The 18514-nt window shown below is 43.3% G+C and overlaps 1 protein-coding gene across 9 annotated transcripts; it reads right to left on the bottom strand.

Annotated features, from left to right (window-relative positions):
- Positions 1-477: 477 nt before the first annotated feature.
- Positions 478-14740, bottom strand: ZNF23 (zinc finger protein 23). Of its 9 annotated transcripts, none has more exons than XM_059904874.1 (5): positions 14711-14740; positions 8819-8883; positions 6462-6588; positions 5706-5819; positions 478-2758 (listed from the first exon to the last, which is right to left on the bottom strand). In XM_059904874.1, exons 2-5 carry the CDS (start codon positions 8849-8851, stop codon positions 957-959), a joined length of 2076 nt encoding a protein of 691 aa, XP_059760857.1. In that variant the 5' UTR covers positions 8852-8883; positions 14711-14740; the 3' UTR covers positions 478-956. The 9 variants fall into 9 exon arrangements, with proteins under 9 accessions (XP_059760857.1, XP_059760859.1, XP_059760858.1 ...); XM_059904876.1 differs by having other exon boundaries at positions 6462-6639; positions 14711-14735; XM_059904875.1 differs by lacking the exon at positions 14711-14740 and adding an exon at positions 14188-14277.
- Positions 14741-18514: the final 3774 nt, after the last annotated feature.

The following is an 18514-nucleotide window of genomic DNA, read 5'->3' as shown; positions in this document are numbered from 1 at the left end:
GTATGGGGAAAGGGGCGCTGTGGGGATATGCTGTGTGTCTATAAGAGGGTCTGTGTGTTTGTCTTGTCAGTGGGAGAGAGGTTGGAGGGCTTCCTATGTGTGACTGTATGCATGTTTTAATTTTTTACTCCTTAGAGTACTACTGAGACTGAACATCTTCCTTTATTAGTCATTTTTATATCTTTTTAAAAGCTCCTTCCTATTGTCATTTATTTTTCTCATAATTTAAGACCTCTTTGTATGATACTACACTTTTATATCACAAATTTTACAAAGGTATTTCCACTTTTTGTGCTTTATCTTTTAACCTTATTTGGGGTTATTTAAAACAAAAACATAAATATTTCATTTTGAAGTCAATTTATCAATATTTTCCCTCATGGTTGGTTTCTGGCTTTCATCTGATGCTTAGAAAGGTTTTCTCCATACCATGAAAATAAAAAGATTTACTCATATTTTTTCCTTAAGGAACTCTTTATTGTTTTTCCTCTTTACAAAAGTGATGCATGCTTGTTGTCAAAAGTAAAAGGGCAATAAATTAATTTAGGTAGGTAGTATCTTTATGAGTTTTTCTAAGAACAAGGTATCACTCTCTCTCCCCCCCATTTATTTAACTTTCCTTTTGTGCCCCTCAGCAGAGATTTATAATTTCTCCACATAGGTCCTACTAAGTTTATATCTAGAAAATCAACTTTTCTTGATGCTGTTGGGAATGGGATATTTTCTTTCATTATATTTTCTATTGGTTGTTGGTATAAAACAAACTATTTATTTTTGGATGTTATTTTAAAACTGGTTGTCATTCTTGATCTAAAATTGAATAAAATGGAAAAGATTTGTTTCCTTGTGAAGACTCTGCCATATCCATTTCTCTCTCAGGGTTTTCCACCAGGGTGAATCTGAGGATACTTGATCTAGTTCAGCATTAACCTTGACAGTTTTCTACATCCTTCTCATTAGGACTTTCCTTCACTATGGACACTCTGATGCTGACTAAGTTGGAAGCTAAACCTGAAGGCTTTCCCACACACATTACACACACAGGGTTTCTTCCAAGTATGGACAGTCTGATGTATAATACAGTCAGAACTATAGCTGAAGCCTTTGCCACACTCCACACATCTGAAAGGTTTCTCCCCAGTGTGGCTTCTCTGATGCCGAATTAAATGGGCATTAACATGGAAGGCTTTTCCACACTCCTTACATTGAAAGGGTTTCTCTCCAGTATGTATTCTCTGATGTACAATATAGTCAGAACTACAGCTAAATGCTTTCTCACATTCCATACATTTGAATGGTTTCTCCCCAGTGTGTATTCTCTGATGCCTAGTTAGTTTGGCATTGATGCTGAAGGCTTTCCCACATTCCGTACACTGATAAGGCTTTTCTCCAGTGTGGATTCGGTGATGATCAACTAGGTTTCTTTTAGAAGTAAAGCATTTCCCACACTCATTACATTCAAAGGGCTTCTCCCCAGTGTGAATCCTCTGGTGCTGCATTAGTTTTGCATTAACGTTGAAGGCCTTTCCACACTCATTACACTCATAGGGCTTCTCCCCGGTGTGGATTCTCAGATGCTGCCGAAGCTGGGAGTTACACCTGAAGGCTTTCCCACATTCTTTACACTCATAGGGTTTCTCACCCGTGTGGATTCTCTGGTGCTGGATTAACTTCCCTTTGACGCCAAAGGCTTTTCCACATTCAGTACATGCATAGGGTTTCTCTCCTGTGTGAATTCTTTGATGCTGAATGAGTTTTGCATTATTACTAAAGGCTTTTCCACACTCCTTACACTGATAGGGTCTCTCTCCAGTGTGGATGCTCTGATGCTGCCTAAGCTGGGAGCTGCACCTGAATCCTTTCCCACACTCATTACATTCATAAGGTTTCTCTCCAGTGTGGATCCTCTGATGTTGAATTAATTTTGCATTAACATTGAAAGCTTTCCCACAGTCATTACACTCGTAAGGTTTCTCTCCAGTGTGGACTCTCTGATGTGTGATATATGCAGAACTGCAGCTAAAGCCATTCCCACACTCCTTGCACTGATAGGGCCTCTCTCCTGTATGGATTCTCTGATGCCTACTCAGACTCCCATTAACGCTGAAGGCTTTGCCACACACCTTACACTGATAGGGCTTCTCCCCACTGTGGATAGTCTGATGTGTGATATAATGGGAACTGTAACTGAAGCTTTTTCCACACTCTACACATTTGAAGGGCTTCTCCCCACTGTGAAGTCTTTGATGCCAAATTAATTTTGCATTAACGCTAACGGCTTTGCCACACTCCTTAGGTTGATGGGGCTTCTCCCCAGTGTAGCTATCTTGATCCTGATTAAGTTGAGAGTTACACCTAAAGCTTTCCACTAATTCTTCACATTTGAAAGGTCTTTCCCCAGAATTAATTATTTCATGTTGAATAGGTTTTGTGTCAAAGCTGAAGGCTTTCTCCAATCCTGTACACTCAGGGGGCTGATCTCCAGCAGAGATGGTATGACACTGATTCAAGTTTGGACTTTGCCTAAAGAAACACTCCTCCATGGGGCTTATATCGTCTTTCACTGTCCCATCAATGACACTCCTGTTTTCTTTCTCCATACTTCCTACTGAGTGGACTTCCTGCTGTTTCTCTAGAATATAGGTTTCTGAAAAGTCTGTTTCCTGGGACGAGTTCCTTTGAAGGTCAAATGATGTATTATGTTTTTCTTCATACATTTCCTCTGTCAAATTATTGTCAGTCTGGATATCAATATTTACTATAAAAAACAGAAAACATAAAATATCATGTAAGAACCATGTTAGAAAAAAAAGAAGAACTGTGATAGAAAGAAAAAAGGATCAGAGTAATCGCGGGGGGGCTCTTTAAAATCACCAGACTAGGTCAAAGAATCTAAGATTCATCCATAAGGTGGAATAACATGCAGCTGTTATAAAATGAAATAAATCTATATGTACTGACATGAAAAGATGTCAAAGATACACTGTTAAGTGGAAAAACAAGTTGAGAAATAGTATGTAGAGTACCTTCCACTAAAGGAGAGTAAAAAGGGCTGACATAAACACATATATTTGAATATGCCTAGAAAACTACTGCAGGAATACACAAGAAACTGAGCAAACTGGCACAGGAAGTTTGGGAGACTTCCCCACTGCTCCCACTTTATGCATTTTTTATACTGTTTTGAGCATGTACCAATATTACAAATTTTAAAGTAATGATTTTAAAAGATCACCAGTCTCTAAACCAATAACCAGTAACAAGAAGGTTGAAAGTGACAGCAGTGGAACAAAATTCTAGGTCTTATCTGCCAGATCAGCATTCTTTCCATCACACCATACTTTACTACACTCTGCAGTTTCTATTAATAAAAATGGAAACTGCTTAAGAAGGAGAAGGCACAGAATCCAATAACATGTGGCAACAAGGGATGGCAGGTATTAGCACTAGGAAGCAAATGGGAACAAATCTTGTTTCTTTTCTTAGAACTTGAACTCTAGGCTTTCCAAAACTTCTCCTTTAACTTCTTTTTTCTCTACTTCAGAAAGGCTCTGTTCAGGCCCATTTGATCCCTTTGATCCCATCTCTTCCCACCTCTCCAGAACACTGCTGCATTCTCCTTGCCTTTCCTTCTACCTCTTCCCTCAATCCTAAAATTGGTCACTCCCTAAAATTCTTTCTGTAATCTTATTAGTCTTTCTATAATCCCATAGTCCTAGTAGAACTAATGATCTCTACATTTATTCTCAAATTTCTCAAAATTGGCCCCAAAATGCTTCCTTTATTTTTTCATCTCTCATCTCTCCTCAACCACATGTAATATGCCCCCTACCCCAGTATTTCATTATAATTGTCCTCAACAGACCCAAATGACCTGGATTTCCCTAGCAACCATTTTCAAAATAATATTGGTCTTTTCCTGATTATAGAAATAATATTCATCTGTAGTATCAGAAACTTACAAAGAAAAAATTCAAATTACCTGGAAAATTTTTTTTAAAAATCAACTCTGCTGACATGGGTCTTGTGCCCTGTGATTTCCCCTTCTGCCTGCCTAGAACCCATTTGATTCCCAGCCCCAATTAACCTACATACACTGACTAGATGAATGTTTCTATCCCCAGCTGACATCATGATGGGTTGTTCAAAGACTTCAGGACTGTCTGCTGCCTATAGAACGAAATCCAGACTTCTCTGACTAAGAATCTCCACAATATCACTTTCATCCCCCTCTATATGTCAAGCACTTTAAGCTCTCCATTTCCAAAACATGTCTTCCTTGGTCAGTGAACATATGGTTGAATGATTACAAGGAACAAAAAGCCACTGAAACCATCTTTTAAAAAAAGAGAATTCATCAAAAGGATGCAAGAGTATCTTATGGGCTCCAAAGGCAGGAAGTAAAGCTGGGCCTCATGGGAGATGGGAAATCACCTGGCAGCTACTCTGCGTGAGCCAATGAGAACCTCACTATTTCAAGAGTGGTCTGGGAACCAGAAGCACTGGCATTACCTGGGAACTTAACAGAAATGCAGAATCTTGGCCCTGCCCCAAACTAACTGAATGACAATCTGCACATCTGCAAGACGCCCAGGTGATGCGTTTGTTCATCTTTTGAGAAGCACCAAATTGATAGTATTACTTCCTCCCACTTTATGTCCTACAGCTTATTATATACAGCTTTCTCACCCCCAAAATAATAATAATAATAATAATAATAATAATAATAATAATAATAATAATAATAAAAACAGAATTTAACTGAGCACACACTATAAGCTAGGCACTTGGTACATGTTATCTCATTTTATCATCAAACCTAGCACCATTACCTCATTTTATAATTATTATTCCATTATCAAGAGTGAGAACACTAACTCTTAGAGAATGCAGATAATTGACCTGCTCAAAGTCACACAACTAGGAAGTAGTACAGTTGGGATTGGAACTCAGAAAGTCTACTCCAAAGTTTAATAAGTAAAAAGACTTTTAATTCTGTATCCTTTACATTAAGTGGACAGTGCTTAGAAAGTAGCAAGGACCCAAAAAAAGTACTGAATCCATTCATTTTGTCTGAGAAAGGCAGAATTCCAAAATTAGGATTGAAAATAATTACAATAAAGCATTTGAAAAAAGATCTCTTCTTGGAATTAGAAAGAAATAGCAAACTATGAAAATAGTCAGAAAGGTCTCAACTGTTCCCATCTCTAGAAATCATCAAAAATTATTTAAATGGGGCTTCCCTGGTGGTGCAGTGGTTAAGAATCCACCTGCCAATGTAGGGGATATGGGTTCGAGCCCTGGTCTGGGAGGATCCCACATGCCGCGGAGCAACTAGGCCCGTGTGCCACAGCTACTGAGCCTGAGCTCTGGAGCCCGCGAGCCACAACTACTGAGCCCATGTGCCAAAATTACTGAAGCCCGCGTGCCTAGAGCCTGTGCTCCGCAACAAGAGAAGCCACCTTAGTGAGAGGCCTGCGCACCGCAGCCAAGAGTGGCCTCCACTCTCTGCGACTAAAAAAAAGAAAGCCCGTGCACAGCAACGAGGGCCCAACGCAGCCACAAATAAATAAATTTAAAAAAAAATTTAAATGCTACTCTGTATGGTTAGCTAATAAATATGGCACGCTTATATGTTGCTAAAGCTGACTTTCTTCCTAAAGGGTTAAACTTTCCAGCATAATTGGCAATGTGTGCCTCCTTACCAGTCCAGAGGCCCTGGGGGCCTGTGCCTGTTCCAGAGGCCAGTGGAGATGGGCCCTCCAGCTCACCTCCTCCCTCCAGCTGTGAGATCACAGTAGGTTTGAGAAGGGGAAATCCTGTTTTGGGGAAAGGAAATAGGAAAGATAGGTGAATAATCTCCCACAGCTGATTTCCTAAACCTCTTCTCAGATTGTGTCAGCAATGGGGAGGGAAGGAAAGAGCCCCAGAGGGTCCCGTGCCTAAGAACTATGGGAAAGTGGCGGGGGGGGGGGTGGGAAGAAGAGGCTTGAGAAGATGCGGGAGGAGTTGGGGAGGGCCCGGACTGTGAGACCTCATGCAGGGCAAACAGGGAGATTCTACCTAAAGGGAATAGGTACCATTTTTTGACCGGGACCTAAAATATTACAAGTACACCGAGATCCTTGGAAACACTCAAGAGATCCAGGTAGGGTGAAGAGGAACCTGAAGGTAATGCTGTAGAACAGGAAGTTACTTTTTTTCCACCCTGTGTCCAAAACACAGCCTCTATCGGGTGGATCAAGAGTGCACACCAGTCCCAGTAAAGTCCTATATTGGCCCAAAAAGGGCTTGGGGTTCACCCTTCCTAGCAACCCCGGATCTAGGGGATTAGGAATCAGCCCCTGGGGTTCCCACTCAGTAAAGGATTACCAGAGGCCCCACCTGCAACCAGTAAGGGGAAAGGAAGCCAGGAAACCCTAATCAGCAGAGTCTGAGTCCCCAGGGGAGAAAGGCCTTACCCAGGGAGGCCATATTCCCATAATTCTCCAGCATCACATCCCTGTACAGAGCCCTCTGTGCAGGGGACAGGCCATCCCACTCCGTCTGGGTGAAGTACACAGCCACATCCTCAAAGGTCACCGACTTCTGAAACAACAGGTTCCTGCTGCCCTAGGGGCCAATTCCATGGCTCATGCCCTAGGTGAGGGGCAGAGGGCAGTATGAGGGCTTGAGGAGGGGCTTGTGAAGAGCACAAAATTAATAACAGGGGGAAAGATTTGAGAAAAACACTTGGAAGGTAAAGCATGGAATATCTGACTTGGCTCACAGCAGAGAAACCTCATGCCATATTTCACACTTACAAAGGATGACATAAGTTGAGATGAAAGAAAAAAACCTCCCATGACCAAGTTCCCCTAACGCAACTGTTTTCTTTCAGTCAGGCCATGCCCTCACTGGTGGAAGCAGCTCTGGACCCACCCAGAGGCTTTCCCACTTCCTCGCCCTCGCCCTCGCCCTCAAGCCGCGCCCAAAGAACAGCCATGGCTTCCATCTCACCCAGCCCCACCTGATTTCTATCATGGACCACCTACAAAAGGCTGCATAGCCTCTGCTCCAGCGCCTTCAGTAGAGGAAGCTCAGTGCTGCCCAGATCGGCTGGGCACCGCGGAGGTGGAGGGAGGGGTGAGAGCAGGCAGCCCATCCTGCTTCCAGATGGCTCTCGCTGAAAACCCATTTTCTGTTACCCTCTCCCAGTCAAGCCTCATCCTGTCCGACTTCACTCAAGACTTCACCGTCTCTCCATGGAGGTTTGGGAAAGAAGGGAGGTCAGCCATCTTTTCAGCTGCTCCTCTGCATCACTCGGCACTCGGCACTCAGCACAGGCTCCACCATCAGGGCTGATGGCTGAGCCGCTCCCAGGCCCACCTCCTCCCCTCTGGGCAGCTGCCACTTCTGGCTGCTCTCGCTCTACCCACCTCGGCCTTCTGTAACAACCTTGGGGACACACTGGCAGCGATTTGCCTCTCAACTGCTCTCTGCCAGGACCTGTCTTGCTTGATTCTACTGGCCTCCACCCATCAACAATTCTAGTCCAACTTGTGGGCACTTCTGTGAGTCATTCATCGTGTGACTTGGATAAGACAAGAAATTCTCTGTACAAAATTAAATGCCTTCGCTGTCGCCCACCATCCCCTTTTAGCCCACAACTGGTGCCTCCTCCTTATTTCAAATCTCCGCTGGTGTCACCCACCACCATCCGCACAGGAAAGAAACCTGGGGATTCGTTCCTGACTCCTCCCTCCCCCTTACCCCACCCCAATCTTTTGACTCTTCCTCCTAGAGATTTTTATGTTAAGCATTACTTGAATTGGATCTCCCTCTTTAGCAACTACTTGCCTTAATGAAGCCTATGTCACCTACACCAATAGGACTCTTTGTGAAGTGGTCACCTTGCTTTTAAATCTCCCCTCAAATTATTCCCCACACAGCCATCAGAAACCTGACCACGTTAACTTAACTGGCTCCACACGTGTCATAGGGCTGAACAGTTAAGTCAAACAATGACAAGTCACTTCACTCCCCTTTGCCTTTGTTTCTTTTGTGGTAGAATGAACACAACACAGGTGCCTATCTCCCAGGGCGGCTGTCAGGACTAAGTGATCCATGTAAAGTGCTTAGTATGGTGCCTGCAGCATAGTAAGCCTCAAATGGTGTAACTGGAGTTACTGTGACTATGATTATTCCCAAACTGTAGCCCATGGAGGTCCATGGATGAGCATCAGGGGGTCCATGAAATCCCTGAAATCGTATGGAAATTTTCATTTGCATGTTATTCTGGGGGAGAGGATCCAGAGCTCTTATCAGTGACCTAAAGCTTGGCCACTGCACCCCAAGCCCTGAGAGCCTCTCCAGGACACAATGAGACACAGGACTTCCTGTCTTTTTTCCCTCCCTTGATCCCACTCCCCTTATGTCCCCTTCCCCTGGAATTAGAGGCACAGCCATTCTTTATGTGGATCTGGTCCTGCTATTCCTCTTTACCTACACCCCCCTCCCTGGAATCCTAGTCCTCTGCTATCTTCTTCCATTCATGGGCAGCTTCCATGTCTCTCATTCACCAAAGCCCTCTGCTGGGGGAGCAAAGCAAACTGGTGTGCAGAAGACTGCACTTCTGCCTTCCAGACACTTCTGTCTTCCCTGTCCTGGTCTCTGGCCCCTATCCCTCCATATCACCGCTCTTCCCACAAGCTCCAGTCTGGCAGGCAGAAGCATGGAGGGCCCCTCCAGCTTTCATAGCAAGGCTCACCAGATTCCCTTCTCAGTTTTCTTCAATGTGAAACTGCTCAGAGGAAGAGCTGAAGGACCCACAGCTCACCTGGGGCCAGGCTGTCAGGAGCATGGCTGCCATCACCTGGTCTCCCTCTCAGAGAAGGACTGGAGCTGAGGGAAAACAGGGGGACAAGTGTGAGACAAGCCACCCCCACCATGAACAATACAGCCCCTCACAGAAGATCTGAGATGCAGGTAGCCAGCATCCAGACAGAAGTGCGAGCAGGAGCTGCCATGGGAAGAAAGGAGTGATCTTGTCACTGGCTCTGTGCCCAGGGCTCCTCCTAGCCATGACGTTGACGCTCACTGCCAGGAACCCTAGGATTTTTACAATTCTGACACATATCATACACACACAAGAGTGTGCATAAAATGCAGGTAGAATCTAAAGAATAATAAAACAAAGACTCGTGTAGCAACACGATGCTCTAAACGAGCATCCCTCTCTATTATACTGTAAGAGAAGCCAGGCTGGAGGGGCTGCAGCCCCAGCACATAGGCCTCAGAGTCAGGCCCCAGGGAGGCACCTCCTGGAGAAAGGCACAGCTGCTCCCTCCCATATGCCCGTTCCCTCACACAGCTGACTGCCCTCAGGAGTCCTGATACCTCTGTAGAGATCTTGGGAGGTTAGGCTCCTGACCGGGCCAGGTTTACCGTGAGGAAGCTAGGTCACAAGTGAGGTACCAGGCTGGCTCCTCATACCTTCCAGCCTTCTGATGGGAAAGAAGCCAAGGCCTCAGCTTCCTGAGAGAGGGGGTCACTATAGCATCCAGGGTCCCATGACCCAGCACTCCTTGTTCATTGTATTCAAGACCACATGGACCGGTTATTTTCTGATTTTTAGTGCTCCCAAAGTCAGTCTTGAAATTTTATATTTTCCTAAAATATTGTCTATATCTTCCAGAATTTAAACTTGAGTGTAGAATTGTGGGAAACAGTGGCTCATGATTTTTTTCATTTCCTCCATACCTTGAGGTATACCTTGCTTTTCCTACTTCTTCTTTGAATATATATACTCTCTAGACCTTTTAGCCTTAGTTAATGTTATGGACTGTGTCCCCCCAAAATTCGTATGTTGGAGCCCTAATTTCCAATGTGACTGTATTTGGAGATAGGACCCATGAGGAGGTAATAAGGTTAAACAAGGTCATAATCTGATATGGCGGGTACCCTAATAAGAAGAGGAAGAGTCTCCAGAGCTGTCTCTGCTGTGAGGACACAGTGAAGGCAGCAACTTGCAGCCTCACCAAGAACCAAATCGTCTGGTACCTTGATCTTGGACTTCCAGCCTCCAGAACTGTGAGAAATAAATTTCTGTTGTTTAAGCCAGACAGTGTATGATATTTTGTTATGGCAGCCCAAGCAGACTAATAACATTAGGCTGAACCATGGTTTATCTAGTTTAATGTTGTTTTATTTTCAAAAAACCAGCTTTTCTATTTAGAACACCACTCCCTTTTCTACCTGTTTGTTTGGTTTTTTTAAATTAATTATTTATTTATTTTTGGCTGCGTTGGGTCTTCGTTGTTGCGCTCAAGCTTTCTCTAGTTGCAGTGAGCGGGGGCTACTCTTCGTTGTGGTGCGTGGGCTTCTCCTTGTGGTGGCTTCTCTTGTTGTGGAGCATGGGCCCTAGGCACACGGGCTTCAGTAGTTGTGGCACACAGGCTCAGCAGTTGTGGCTCACGGGCTCTAGAGCACAGGCTCAGTAGTTGTGGCGCACAGGCTTAGCTGCTCCACGGCATGTGGCATCTTCTCAGACCAGGGCTCGAACCCGTGTCCCCTGCATTGGCAGGCAGATTCTTAATCACTGCGCCAGCAGGGAAGTCCCTCTACTTGTTTTCTTGGTGCCTTTTTTTTTTTTTTTTTTGGCTGCATTGGGTCTTTGTTGCTGCGCACGGGCTGCGGAGAGCGGGGGTTACTCTTCGTTGCAGCGCGCGGGCTTCGCATTGTGGTGGCTTCTCTTGTTGCGGAGCATGGGCTCTAGAGTGCAGGCTCAGTAGTTGTGGCGCATGGGCTTAGTTGCTCCACAGCATGTGGGATCTTCCCAGACCAGGGCTCGAACCCGTGTCCCCGGCATTGGCAGGCGGATTCCCAACCACTGTGCCACCAGGGAAGCCCCCTCTACTTGTTTTTAATTAAGCTCTGCTTTTTAAAATTTGTTTCTTTAGCTCCGTACAAGACACCTTATGTACCTCACCAAATCCTCTTGTCCACTCTTAGTCCAGTTCCAGAGGCTTTGACCAGCTTTGCACAAGTACAACCTACAAATGCCTCCTCAAGGGTCTACACCACACATACCTGGCTCCTGCCCTGGGGCTTCTCTGTCCTGTGTGGGACATCTGCGGACACCTGCTGGGTCCTGAAGGACAGGGGAGTTAATGCCTGTGATGCTACCACTGACCAACAGGAGACAGAGGTCAGTGGATAAACGTTTCCCCCTTTAGTCCCCCATGTGGGCAGCCATGAGATTCCAAGGCTCCTCAAAGATCCTGCAAGTCAGAGCACCAGTCGCCTGTGGAGGGGCCAGCCTGACAGCGCATCCTTGTATTGGCTGTCCCTCCTTCTCCGTTTCACTCTCCTTGTCTTTCACTCTGACCCTGGGACTACATTCCCAAAGAAACTGCCCACACGCAAATCTCTGTCCTATGTTCTGCTTTCAGGGGAAGCTAGACTACAAAAAGCTTTTTTCTACCTTCTTGAGGCTACATGATTCATTCATTTTCATTCTTCCTGTGTAGCAATCTAAACCTATAAATGTTCCTCTGAATACATTATTCCCTACATTCCAGAGGCTTTTCATATTTTAATTACTATTTTATAACTCGTCAGCAACTGTGTTTTGTCTCTGGACAAAGAACTGTTTAGGATAATTTGTTGTTGTTAATTTATTCTCTGGCTTTATTGCATGGTGTTTAAGTAACCTGATCTATTTACTTCTGCTTTACAGATTTTTAGAGGTTTTTTTTTTGTGGCTGCAGTGTCCATTTAAAAAATATTCCATGGATGCTTAAAAAGAAAACTTATTCCAACATAGATGGACCTAGAGATTATCGTACTAAGTGACGTAAGTCAGAAAGAGAAAGACAAATACCATATTATATCACTTATATGTGGAATCTAAAATATGACACAAATGAACTTATCTGTGAAAGAGAAACACAGACATACAAAACAGATTAGTGGTTGCCAAGGGGGAGGGCGGTGGGGGAGGGATGGACTGGGGGTTTGGGACTAGGAGATGCAAACTATTATATATAGAATAGATAAACAACAAGGTCCTGCTGTATAGCACAGGGACCTATATTAAGTATCCTGTGATAAACCATAATGGAAAAGAATATGAAAAAGAATGTGTATATATATATGTGCATATACATACATAAATGAATTACTTTTGTGTACAGTAGAAATTAACACAACATTGTAAATCAACTGTACTCCAATAAAATAAATTTAAAAAAAGAAAACTTATCCTGTGATGGAAGAACATATAATCTATCTGAATCTAATAAATCAACTCTACCAATTTTATTATATAGATTTTTCTCCATAACCCATGATTACTTTTACCTAATTGTTTAGAGAGCCAGTAAAGAGTGAACTCTCACAAAACACTGAGCCCTTATGTATCATGGGAAAAGCCTTTCAAATCTTTAAGAAATGAATAATTCTAACACTATTTAAACTGTAGCAGAGAACAGCAAAATACGTTTCCCAGCCCTTTTTATGATGCCAGCAAAATACGGATACAAAAACCATAAACTAGTCTCATTTATGAATAGTGATGCAAAAATCCTAAATATTGAGGACTAGACTCCGGTAGTTCCTTAATGTGACATATCATGACTAAGAGGGATCATCCTATGAATGCAAGTAAAGTTCAATATTAGCACAGATTGTACTTTTCCACAATAATAAATCAAAGAAAAACATACTCTCCATCTCAGTGGATGTCAAAGGTGTTGGATAAATATTCATGCCTAAATTTTAAAACTTATACCCTAGGGAAACTCTCATATGTAGGTGATATACATACAAAATTATTCATTATCAGCAGTATTTTAATAGCAAAAAATTGGAAACAACTCACATGTCCACTGAGAATACACAAATAAGCTGTCATACCATTTTTACAATGGAACATTACCCAGTAGCAAAAATGAATGACTCACGGCTACACACACAATATGGATGAATTTAGGAACATAATATTGAGTTATGCAAGTCCCAGAAGACTACAGACACCATGATGCCATCTTCATAAAGCTCAAAAACAAAATTAATCACATTATTTAGACACATGTATATGTGATAAAATTATTTTTAAAAATATGATTAACACAAATATGATATGTGTTATCAAAAATCAAAGATATTATTAACACAAAATTCAAGTGAGCTGTTACCTCTTGGGGTGAGAATGTGGGAACTGGGTTGGGGAGGAGCACACAGACAGATGCAGCCATATGGGCAGTGTTCTCCTTCTTAATGGTGTGGCGTGTTTAATGGGTGCTCACATTACTACTATGCTCCATAAATGCCATGCTAGATGCAATCTTCTGTATACATAACATTTAAAATATACATACTTGTCTTACGATATGAAATGATTTTCAGTGTGCAAAAGGTAGTGTGCTATCTTCTGTGTAAGAAAAAAAGGGAGTATAAGAAAATACATCTGTATCTGGTGATTTGTGCAAAAAGAAATAGAAGGAAAAACAAGAAACTAAGCAGAATAGGGGCCTCAGGTGTGGATGGGAAGTAGGTGAAAGGAACCTGGGAACGGAAACAGAATGGAGGGAAACAGAGCAGAAGGAAATGATACTTCTCTGTGCCTTTTTGTTCTGACTTTCATAACCACAGTAATGTTTCACATATCTATACCTGTATCTATCTATCTATCTATCTATCTATCTATCTATCTATACATATGTATAAAAATCAACCAACCAGAATGGGATGGGGGGGGTGCGACATCCAAAAAATACAAACAACAGTAAATAAGCCTAACTATACCACAGCATAACCACACTGAAGTGGTGGTAAAGAAAAGAACTAAGTAACTCTGCAAAACAGTATTTTAACTAAATTCTGTAAGGCTAAAAAGACCTGTAGCCAAAGACTTCTTGAGGTTGCATGATTTTTTAAATCTATTTTCATTCTTTCCTATTTGGTAATTAAAACCTATAAGGCCACAAAATTTCCTCTGAATACACTACTAGCCACACTTCATGTTTTCATTACTGTTTTATAGTATATTTTTTTGTAAACTTGCTTTCAAGAGGGTATGAATGAGTCATTCTGGAACTATTTTTTGTGTATTCTAGGACTAAGCAGATCAGTATATTCTACATTGTAGAAATCATTCCCAGGTCATTGTCATCCCACCGCCCAAGAGAAGTTGGGCCGGGTTACCTTTTGGAACTGACACGGCTCCAGAAGACAGTGCCCTCAAAAGTCGGGCTTCTTCTGTGGCCTGGAGGAGCTCTGCTTTTTCTGCTCCCCCACTGGCCTCGATTCACACCCTGTGTTAGGAGGCGGGGCGCATACAGTCCATATTTGAAATGCATAAAACGTGCAGGTAAAAGCCCCTACACGACCTCAGCATGTCAAAAGACTCATCATATCACCTCAGGCCGCTTCACCCCTGCAAATATTCCACCCCCTGGCTGCTCCAACACAAGTTCCCAAAAGGCGAGTAGCATCTTCCCCAAAGTGCTAAATGCTCGGGGCTTCGTGGCTGTGGCAGTAACCCGGGCTTCGCCTTCCACGAGACGGAACGTCATCGGCCACCAAGTCCAAAGCGGGAATCGAGGATGGGGGGAAGAGCCCCCCCCCGAAAGGAAACCCACCGCCAACGCAGGGGGAAGGAGCGTCCCAACCGCACCCAGAGCCTCGGAGGCAGGCACCGCCCCCGCCTCCCACAGCCCATACTCACCTCCGCAGCGGGCTGCTCGGTGGCGCGGCCGGAAGTGCGTCACCAGGCCCCGGCCGAGCCTCTCTAGGAGCAGCTTCGCTCCTTCTCGGCGGTGCTCTGGCCCCGCCCCCTGCAGCCGAAGCCATGGTACTCCGAAGCCTGGCGCACTTCTCCCCGCTGCGCGTCCCAACGCGGTGAGCTAGGGAAGACAAGAATGTGGCGAGCGCTGGGCCCAAACCAGGGGTGGCGCCAGGGATTTGTATCTTAGTAAAGCTGCAGTGCAACCAGATTTGGGAGTTTCCGGACTGGACGCCTGGATCGAATGCTGTCAAACCCAAGGCCCCCTTTCTGGAACAAATATTTCCTAATGACCAGCGGACTCTCCTGTCATGAAACTCATAGGTAATGGCTTAGAAGATCATAGACAATATAAACAACCTGCATTATAAAAAGTAATGTTATGTGCTAACATTTATGTAATAAAGGAGAAATAAAAGGAAAATTATAATTTAAAATATATATTTCAGAATGTAAATGTTTGGTCGTGACTGGTATAGGAGACCTAATAAGTGGTCAGATAATTTGCCTGTACACATAGAACGTGCCTGAATGCCACAGTGCTGTATCTCATATTGGTATTTCAAAAATCACAAGTTGTTATCTAAAATGGTGAGCACAGGGACTTCCCTGGCGGTCCAGTGGTTAGAACTCAGCTCATCCAAGCTGCAGGGGGCACGGCACGGGTTCGATCCCTGGTCCAGGAACTAAGATCCTGCAAGACAGGCAGCAATGCAAAAAAAAAAAAAAAAAAATGGTGATCACAGAATCTTCTCTTGATTATACAATAGTTATATTTCTGGAGACTCAGCTATGTTAGAACTGTGCAAAAATACACTGTGTTCACCTTGATTTTTTTTCAAAAAGCTCTAGATTCAGGTAATTTATAAACAGTTTTTACCTATGTGAATGTTCAGGAAGACATATGAAAGTCTGTGAAAACTTTTTCAATAGGCAGGTCTGTGTTGTGCGTTGCAGGATTTGTGGTACTCCTGGCTCCCATCCAACACCCCCAAATCTTGTGACAAAAATGGCCCCGTAAAATTCCAAAATGAGGCCTGGGGGAGGGGGACAGCACCAAAAGCCACTGGATTGACCACCCTTAAGTTCCCTCCCAACCGTGACAGAGCTGGCCTTTCTTCTTTCAGCTGCACTGGAAGGTTGCCAGCCCTCACTGTTTTCCAGCTTCGTAGCACTCCCATTCTCCTCTCAACTCCAGCCCCACTTGCTGAACATGCTGTTCTCTAAACCTAGAATGCCCTTCCCATTCTCACCCTCTGTCTTGACTGTTACTTGAAGTCTCAGCTCGTATCCCATTTACCGTGGGAAGCTAGTCTTCCCTGACCACCCAGAATAAGGCAGGTCCCCAGTCACATGCCAACATCACCCTGTACTTTTCAGTACATGGCACATGTGTAATTATTCAGTGGTGACAGTTTATTTAAATCTCTTGTTTTCTCTGATCCCTCCAGGGAGCAGGAGCTATATCTATCTTGTTCAACACCTTTGTCCTCAGCTAGAGCACAAGGCCTGGCGCAAAGGAGGTGTGCAGTAAACGTTGGTTGCTGACATGATCCAAAGGCTTCAGCCCCAACTCCTGGGCAGAAGCTTTCTTTATTTCTGTGCCACTAGAGGTAGGATACATCTTATGCCTGGGATCATGACACTGACCAGGAGCTCTTCTCTGCTTTGCCCTGACTCTGATCATCACTGTTGCCCAAAATGAGCACTTTATATGGCTCATCTCCTTCAGATAGGAAAGTGGTCTCATGATTGGGCACAGTGATAGCTGGGGATTACATTGCTCTTGGCAAGGACTGCTGTTTCCACTTCTTCCTAGACTCACAAAGCAGACCTGTAGCTAGGAATGAGGACTCGTCTAAAGAAGTAAGGAATTAGATCACAGTGTCACAGAAATGATGGCCCCAAGTGTTGGATCATAAACCAGTTGCCTAATTTTACACACAAAAAAATAAGTCCTCTTAAATAATCATGAATCTTCTACTACTAAGAGTGCCAGGACAGGTGCATGCCAAGTTTCTAAGGCTCTACAGAAGGCCTGCGGAGGCAGAGACCACTCCTCGTCTGCCAACCTCTGTTCTTCCCTTCTTATATGTAACAGAATCTCTAGCAAGGCAAAGACAGTCCAGAAAAAATAACACACTTCCCAGCCCCCTTTATAGCAAAGTGTGGACATGTGAGTAACTTCTGGCAAATGGGCTGTAAGAAAAAGCAGTGCTTTGCTCTTAAAGACTAGGGGCATGCTCTCCCTTGCCCCTCAGCCAGGGAATGCTGGCAGGGATGTGAGCATCTTGGACTATGAATGAGGATGTGGCCCCTGGAGATGACAGAGCAGCCAGAAGGAAGAGTCATGGAGCTGCTATGTCAGCCCTAGCAGCCCAAATCCTAGCTAATACCCCTAGAAATAAGGACTGGTGAAAAGAATCACACAATAGTTCAGTGTTCTGCAAGTCCATCTCTATGCTGGGACTATAGCCACTTTTATTCACACTCAGATCTAAGGCTTATTCTCCTGGACCCTCTGTCCTCGAAATCCCAGGGCTTCCCCAGAGCCCTTCCTCCCTGCCTACTAGGGGAAACTGACGGTCTTCTCACATTAAAAAATCTCTTTTGCTGTTTCCGGTTTTAAGATGACAGAGTAAAGATGGTTCTGCCTGTGTCTCTTGAAAATTGTGGGAAAGAAATAAGAGCCTGGTTGGGGTTCATTCCAAGAGTTCAAGGATGTTTCAATATTATAAAATCTTCCTTTATTTACTGATATTGTGAATTAAATTAGCAGATCATTCAACTTACTATGTGGAGAAATATAGTCACACGCCCGGTTTTATGTCAGGTCCCCTGGCTTTACATCAGGTGCCCCAGCTTTATGTCATGTGCCCTGGTTGGTTTTTTTTGTTTTTTGTTTTTTTTTAATAAAACTATTGTTATTTGTGGTTTACAAGAATATGTAGATGAAAAAAATAGTCAAAAGAATCTACATACAAGCTAATAGAATTAGTAAATTATTTTAGCTAGGTAGGTCCCTGGATAGATCAATAAACAAAAATTGTATTTCCATGTACTTACAACAAAAGAATTTGCAAATGAATTCCATTATAAGAGCATGAAAAAATATTAAATACCTAAGCATATAAGTATATCCTCCTTATCTGTGGAGGATATGTTTTAAGACCCCCCCAGTGGATGCCTGAAATCAAGGATAGTACTGGACACTATGTATAAAGTTTTTCCTATACATACATACCTATGATAAAGTTTAGCTTCTAAATTAGTCACAGTAAGAGATTAACAACAATAACTAATAGTAAAATAGAACAATTATAACAATATACTGTAATAAAAGTTATGTGAATGTGCCCTCTCTCTCTAAATATTTTATTATACAAATTTAATGCCTTTTCCATCTTTTTTTTTTTTTTTTCCATCTTTTAACTAAGCACTTATCACACACTGTGGCCGTATCTTTTGCAGCTTGAGGTTCAGCAAAACTAGCACAAATTTCTTTTTCTTTCTTCACAATTTCATGACAGAACATTTGTTCTTACTAGATCTTAGCAACCTCAGCATAGGATTTTTTTTTTTCCTTTACTAAGTCAAGAGCTTTCACCTTTTCACTTAAAGGAAGAACTTTATGGCTTCTCTTTGGCATATCCGAATTGCCAGCATCTCTACTCGTGCGCTTTGGGGCCATTGATAAGTAAAATAAGGTTTTTCTGAACACAAGCACTGTGATGCTGTGGTAACCAG

This window comes from Balaenoptera ricei, chromosome 19 (assembly GCF_028023285.1).
Source record: "Balaenoptera ricei isolate mBalRic1 chromosome 19, mBalRic1.hap2, whole genome shotgun sequence".
NCBI lineage: Eukaryota > Metazoa > Chordata > Mammalia > Artiodactyla > Balaenopteridae > Balaenoptera > Balaenoptera ricei.
This window is presented reverse-complemented; position numbering and strand designations above follow the sequence as displayed.